General features: G+C 38.6%; 1 protein-coding gene across 1 annotated transcript in view; it reads left to right on the plus strand.

The window, feature by feature from the left end:
• Nucleotides 1-6,601, plus strand: part of LOC135108112 (ketosamine-3-kinase-like) — a 62,681-nt gene extending 56,080 nt beyond the window's left edge. Inside the window, exon 7 of the mRNA XM_064018796.1 lies at nucleotides 6,091-6,601. Coding sequence (XP_063874866.1) covers nucleotides 6,091-6,154 — 64 coding nt within the window. The 3' untranslated portion in view covers nucleotides 6,155-6,601. The remainder of the gene's footprint in view (nucleotides 1-6,090) is intronic.
• Nucleotides 6,602-8,105: the final 1,504 nt, after the last annotated feature.

Genomic DNA, 8,105 nt, shown 5'->3' on the forward strand with positions numbered 1-8,105 from the left:
AATAAAGAGACAATAAATCAAGAAACTGCTGGAAGAGTTGGTTGTTAATAAAGCTATGGGACCAGATCAAATAAATGGATGGATATTAAAAGAAGGCAGAGAACAAATGGAGGAACCCATATGGGATATAATTAACAGCTTGTTGAGAGAAGAAAAGTACCAAGAGAATGGAAAACAGCTAACATAGTGCCAATGTATAAAGGAGGAAATAAAGTGGAACCATTAAATTATAGACCAGTGTCACTAACAAGTATTATAAGCAGGCTTTGTGAAATAGTAATGAAAGAGATAGGTGGAATATCTGGAAGATGAAAAGATAATTACAGAAAAGCAATTTAGATTCAGGAAAGGGAGATCCTACTGAGCTTCTGTATATTTATTTATTTTTTATGTAGGAAGGACACTGGCCAGGGGCAGCAAAAATCCAATAAAAAAATATGCCCACTGAAATGCCAGTCCCATAAAAGGGTCAAAGCAGTGGTCAAAAATTGATGAATAAGTGTCTTGAAAACTCCCTCTTGAAGGAATTCAAGTCATAGGAAGGTGGAAGTACAGAAGCAGGCAAGGAGTTCCAGAGTTTACCAGAGAAAGGGATGAATGATTCAGAATACTGGTTAACTCTTGCGTTTGAGAGGTGGACAGAATAGGGGTGAGAGAAAGAAGAAAGTCTTGTGCAGCGAGGCTGCGGAAGGAGGGGAGGCATGCAGTTAGTAAGATCAGAAGAGCAGTTAGCATGAAAATAGCGGTAGAAGACAGCTAGATATGCAACATTGCGGTGGTGAGGGAGAGGCTGAAGACAGTCAGCTAGAGGAGAAGAGTTCATGAGACAAAAAGCTTTTTATTCCACCCTGTCTAGAAGAGCAGTATGAGTGGAACCCCCCAGACATGTGAAGCATACTCCATACATGGACGGATAAGGCCCTTGTACAGAGTTAGTAGCTGGGGGGGGTGAGAAAAACTGGCGGAGACGTCTCAGAACACCTAACTTCATAGAAGCTGTTTTAGCTAGAGATGAGATGTGAAGTTTCCAGTTCAGATTATAAGTAAAGGACAGACCGAGGATGTTCAGTGTAGAATAGGGGGACAGTTGAGTGTCATTGAAGAAGAAGGGATAGTTGTCTGGAAGGTTGTGTCGAGTTGATAGATGGAGGAATTGAGTTTTTGAGGCATTGAACAATACCAAGTTTGCTCTCCCTCAATCAGAAATTTTAGAAAGATCAGAAGTCAAATGTTCTGTGGCTTCCCTGCGTGATATGTTTACCTCCGGAAGGGTTGGACGTCTATGAAAAGACGTGGAAAAGTGCAGGGTGATATCATCAGCGTAGGAATGGATAGGACAAGAAGTTTGGTTTAGAAGATCATTAATGAATAATAAGAAGATAGTGGGTGACAGGACAGAACCCTGAGGAACACCACTGTTAATAGATTTAGGAGAAGAACAGTGACCGTCTACCACAGCAACAATAGAACGGTCAGAAAGGAAACTTGAGATGAAGTTACAGAGTGAAGGATAGAAACCATAGGAGGGTAGTTTGGAAATCAAAGCTTTGTGCCAGACTCTACCTAAAGCTTTTGATATGTCCAAGGCAACAGCAAAAGTTTCACCAAAATCTCTAAAAGAGGATGACCAAGACTCAGTAAGGAAAGTCAGAAGATCACCAGTAGAGCGGCCTTGACGGAACCCATACTGGCAATCAGATAGAAGGTTGTGAAGTGATAGATGTTTAAGAATCTTTCTGTTGAGGATAGATTAAAAAAACTTTAGATAGGCAGGAAATTAAAGCAATAGGATGGTAGTTTGAGGGATTAGAACGGTCACCCTTTTTAGGAACAGGTTGAATGTAGGCAAACTTCCAGCAAGAAGGAAAGGTAGATGTTGACAGACAGAGCTGAAAGAGTTTAACTAGGCAAGGTGCAAGCACGGAGGCAAAGTTTCAGAGAACAATAGGAGAGACCACATCAAGTCCATAAGCCTTCCGAGGGTTTAGGCCAGCAAGGGCATGGGAAACATCATTGCGAAGAATTTTAATATGTGGCATGAAGTAATCAGAGGGTGGAGGAGAGGGAGGAACAAGCCCAGAATTGTCCAAGGTAGAGTTTTTACCAAAGGTTTCAGCAAAGAGTTCAGCTTTAGAAATAGATGTGATAGCAGTGGTACCATCTGATTGAAATAGAGGAGGGAAAGAAGAAGAAGCAATGTTATTGGAGATATTTTTGGTTAGATGCCAGAAATCACGAGGGGAGTAAGATCTTGAAAGGTTTTGACATTTTCTGTTAATGAAGGAGTTTTTGGCTAGTTGGAGAACAGACTTGGCATGGTTCCAGGCAGAAATATAAAATGCATGAGATTCTGGTGATGGAAGGCTTAAGTACCCTTTGTGGGTCACCTCTCTATCATGTATAGCACGAGAACAAGCTGTGTTAAACCAAGGTTTAGAAGGTTTAGGGCGAGAAAAAGACTGAATGTACGCCTCCATGCCAGACACTATCACCTCTGTTATGCGCTCAGCATACAAAGACGGGTCTCTGACATGGAAGCAGTAGTCATTCCAAGGAAAATCAGCAAAATACCTCCTCAGGTCACCCCAACTAGCAGAGGCAAAACACCAGAGGCACCTTCGCTTAGGGGGATCCTGAGGAGGGATTGGAGCGATAGGACAAGATAAAGATATGAGATTGTGATCGGAGGAGCCCAACGGAGAAGAAAGGGTGACAGCATAAGCAGAAGGATTAGAGGTCAGGAAAAGGTCAAGAATGTTAGGTCTATCTCCAAGACGGTCAGGAATACGAATAGGGTGTTGCACCAATTGCTCTAGGTCATGGAGGAAAGCAAAGTTGTAGGCTAGTTCACCAGGATGGTCAGTGAAGGGAGAGGAAAGCCAAAGTTGGTGGTGAACATTGAAGTCTCCAAGAATGGAGATTTCTGCAAAAGGGAAGAGGGTCAGAATGTGCTCCACTTTGGAAGTTAAGTAGTCAAAGAATTTCTTATAGTCAGAGGAGTTAGGTGAGAGGTATACAGCACAGATAAATTTGGTTTGAGAGTGACTGTAGTCGTAGCCAGATGATGGAAAACTCGGAAGATTCAAGTGCATGGGCATGAGAGCAGGTTAAGTCATTGCGCACATAAACACAGCATCCAGCTTTGGATCGAAAATGAGGATTGAGAAAGTAGGAGGGAACAAAAAAGGGGCTACTGTCAGTCGCCTCAGACACCTGAGTTTCAGTGAGGAAAAGAAGATGAGGTTTAGAAGAGGAGAGGTGGTGTTCTACAGATTGAAAATTAGATCTTAGACCGCGAATGTTGCAGAAGTTAATGAGGAAAAAGTTGAGGGGGGGGGTGTCGAGACACTTAGGGTCGTCGACAGAAAGGCAGTCTGACCTGGGGACATTTATGGTCCCCTCCCCAGATTGGGACTCCGAGGCTGGTGTAGGAGTCGCCATGATGATTTAAAAATTTTTGAGTGAAGGGTGTGTGTGTTATTAGGTGCTTGTAGTTTTGTGTGGAGGAAGAGAGTTGTCTTTAGAGGGCAGGCTGTGACTGCCCCCTTGTGTTGTGAGACACAAAGGGAAACATTCAGTGAGGCCACAGCTGGGTTTAATGATAAGTTCACAGCACCCCCTGAACAGTGCTTTAGACCTTACAGGGAGTAATTATTGTTTCGGCAGGTGTCTACTGCCTCCTGCTCCTATATGAAAATAATAGATGGAGTGTAAGAGAGGGACAGATGGGTTGATGTGGTATACTTGGATCTCAAAAAAGCATTTGATACATTTCCTCACAAAAGCCTTATGTGGAAGCTAGTGAATGAAGGAGGACTAATGGGAGCAACATTGAGATGGAGGATTATTTACAAGGGAGAGAAAGGAGAACAGTAATCAGAGACACTAATTCAAGTTGGCACAAAGTGACAATGATCTGTGGTGACATCTATTATGTTTTTAATATATGTAAATGATATGACAGAGTATCTAAATAGTTATTTAAACCAGTTTGCTGATAAAAATAATGAAAATAATAAAAGGTGAAAAAGACTGCAAGTAGTTATAAAAGAATATGACCATGATACATGCATGGAGCCAAAGATGGAAACTAGAATTTAATGCCAGAAAATGTCACATGTTGGAAATACGATAAAAGTTAAAAAAAAAGGTCTTCATGGAAGTACAAAATGGGAGAAGAAATAATAATGAAAAGTAATGAAGAAAAAGATTTGGGAGTAATGATTCAGGACACATTATCACCTGAAACACACATAAATGGGATATTCAGCTCTACATACTGCTTGTTAACAAACATCAATGTGGTGTTTAACTATTTAGATAAATGATGAAAAAAATTATAACAAGCATGATACATCCTAAACTGGAATACACAGCAGTAATTTGGGCTCCAGATAGAAAAAAAAAGATAAATGGAAACTGGAAAGAATACAGAGGATAGCGACGAAGATGTTACGAGAATTGAAAGACCTAAGCTATGAAGAAAGACTTGGAGATGGGATTACCAACACTACAAGAGAGAAGAGAAAGAGGAGATCTGATAACAATGTACAAATTACTAAACAGTATGGAAAGAACAGACAGAAATGACTTGGTACCACAGATGGAGGAGGGAGAGAGAGACAGACGAGGGGGCATGGGAAGAAAATAAAGAAGAGTGGATGTTTAAGCAACATCAAGAAATGCAGCTTCCCATATAGAACTATTGAAATCTGGAATGATTTGAAGGAAGAGGTAGTTGTGACAAACAGTGTACACATGTTCAAAGAGAAACTGGATTAATATGGTTATGGAGACAGGACAAAATGAGCTTTGGCTCATGCCCTGTACAATACAACTAGTTAAACACACACACACACACACACACACACACACACACACACACACACACACACACACACACATGCACACACACACACACACACACACACACACACACACACACACACACACACACACACACACACACACACACACACACACACACATTTTACTGTAGATAAATGTCATGTGATAAGGTTTGGCAGACCTGAATTATAAATTGGATATCAATACAATCCAAGCATCTGAAAAAGTCTTAGGTGTAATAATAAAAAGCAGGCCATCACCTGAAGACCATGTAAATGGCAAAGTAAGGAACATAGAGCACTTGTTGACAAATATGAGGATGGCATTTGAATACACAGATGAGGAAATTAAAGAAAATAATCACAGCATTTATAAGACCAACACTTGGATATGCAGCAATAGTTTTGAATCCACATCTGAAAAAAAAAAACATGTTGAAAAGCTAAAGAAAGTGTAAAGAGCAGCAACAAAATTGGTAACAGACTTGTTAGATTTTAGCAATGAAGAAATTCTTGACAAACTGAAGCTTCTAACAGTAAAGGAAAGACGAAAACAAGGTGACATGATCATGATGTATAAATGTGTAGAAGGAAAAGAAAATATTGATGCTATAGGTTTTGTGATATATAACAATGAACACAGTAAGAAATTGTACAAAAAAATGTAAGGAAACATAATTTTCCTGACAGTAGTCAGCAATATTGTTTCTGTGGCCCTGCTCAGTCCTGAGGACTAAACAGGATTTCATGCTTATGAATTGCTGCAAAACAAGATTGAGTTCCTGAGGTAGGCTGTCACCAAAGTTTTAGACATCTACTGCCTAAACTGTTATCCTGATGGTGAAGGTGGTGCTGGTGGTGGTGGTGGTGGTGGTGGTGGTGGTGGTGGTAACTGTTTAAGCTGATACATTCAACTTACAACTTTTTATTAATTTTAAAATATTCTTTGTAATCTTTTTGGAGATAGGAGCACTGTATCACATTTGCACAGCTACATTTTATGACATAGCTGGGATTTGGTTCTGATTCATAAAAACTTCCTTAACTTACATAATAGAGGTCAGCAAGTAAATATGATTCTAACACATTTTTATTTAATGCATGATTTTTAAGGAAGATCATTTTTTCTTAGGGCCTTAGTAAATGGTGATTAAAATGTAGCAGTGAAATTATGCTTAGTATGTGTATCTGCTTGTAAAGTTTTTGCCTCTTCTAAAATCTTGACATATTTTGACAATTGCAGGAATCATTTTGGCTGTGGGTATCGCAACAGAAGCCTGATAATGTTGCGAGATTTGTGCTCTTAGAGTGACCTGCTTATCCGAATTGAATGTTTTGGGGAGATACAGTGTATGGTAAGCACAGTGACATTTCAGTTCATTTCTAGTAAAGTCTGTTGTTTAAGAGACAGGTTGTTTAAGTAAAATGTGTTACAAGAAACAAATCTTAGAAGTGTGGATACTTTATTGGTTATTGCCTACCACATAAGATGTAGCAGTATGCAAACACTAAATTGCCAACAACAAATTAGAAGGACACTGGTAAAATAAAGAAGGATTCACCATGTTGGAATGCAGTGGCATAGCCACAGTGAAAGTCAAGTGTGGTAGAGTGTTTCAGTTGGCATGGACAATGATAGCAATGTATGGAAGAGGTTGAGTGTTTGGTTCACTGATGTAGCTCTACTTATAACCATGATGTCATCTTGGCACTGTGACTTAATAATCATTTGATAAGACATGACAGTTATATCCTTCATTAGTTTGATTTAATATCCTTTAAGATACATATTTGAAAATTTGCCCTTTTTATTTTTCAGAATGAAATTCTGACCTTATTGCCTGCCACCATGAGTTTATATATATATATATATATATATATATATATATATATATATATATATATATATATATATATATATATATATATATATATATATATATATATATATATATATATATATATATATATATATATATATATATATATATATATATATATATATATATATATATGTGCACACAGTGTTCTGGCATTTGTGGGAATTACATTCCAAAGCCTCCTGTGAATAGTGAAAATCCATCAATCTGGGAAACCACTCCTACAAGGCTCAGAAATACTTATGTTTATAGTTTAAACCATAAGATGTACATCTCACTTATAAAGCATATTTAAAATTCATTTTAACATAATATGAAACAGTTATATGTATAGTATTGTACATAATATTTTAATTAAAAAGAAAAATTCAGTACACTGTAAAATGAAAGGAGACTAAGCTGATATGTACAGTAAACCCTCAGTGTAACAAACCTCTGTTTACCAAATTTTGGGTATAACAACTCCATTAAAGCTTTTGAACACTTGTTTAATTTTACAAACTAACTGCTTGCAAATTATGGCACATTTCAAAATTATCGAACACTTGCTTTATGTTACAAATGTCCTAGGTCTTAAAATGTGGGAGAGTTGGCTGACGTGCAGTCAACAGAATATTTTTGAAAAGTGGTAAGGTTTCTCTCCCAGAGGCTAACTGCACCTTCTGCAGTGATACATGGGTGACTTCTGTGATTGGCTGCTGCCTGCCTATTCCTCCCCCACCCCCTCTCTCTCTCTCTCTCTCTCTCTCTCTCTCTCTCTCTCTCTCTCTCTCTCTCTCTCTCTCTCTCTCTCTCTCTCTCTCTCTCTCTCTCTCTCTCTCTCTCTCTCTCTCTCTCTCTCTCTTATCTGAGCAAGAGAGAGAGGGAGAAGAAAGTGTATTGCGCATTGTGTTAGTGTATAAGTGTTAAAAACATGAACCTTCTTAAAGTCACAAATGAGGACTATGTTGTTGTGTTCAGGATTGTGTTGAATAGGGAATACCAGTGGTATATCAGTATTGTATTGATGTGTAGCTGTTACAGTCCCAGAAAAAAGCGTGTAATTTACAATAATTGAAAGAATAATCAAGACTGGGCTGAAAGAATGAGCAGTTGGTGACATCTGACAACTCTGAAAATTCCCTATTTGTTAGATTAGGTTAGGAAAAAAAAATCCTTGAATATGCAAAGTTGCAAATGCTGAACTGTGAATAGGCAAGGGAACACTGTGTGTGTCTGTGTGTGTGTCTGGCTTGTAGAAGAACATGTAGGAACAGTGTAGGTGTCAAGTTAAACCAACTTTGGTGTAGTGAGGTTTTATTCTTGCAACTTTTCGCTGTATGTCTGACAGCATTTTCAACTGAAATTGAAGAGTGATGAGTAAATCCTAAAGTGGGTG

The sequence above is a fragment of the Scylla paramamosain genome, chromosome 16, assembly GCF_035594125.1.
Source record: "Scylla paramamosain isolate STU-SP2022 chromosome 16, ASM3559412v1, whole genome shotgun sequence".
In the NCBI taxonomy this organism is placed as follows: domain Eukaryota; kingdom Metazoa; phylum Arthropoda; class Malacostraca; order Decapoda; family Portunidae; genus Scylla; species Scylla paramamosain.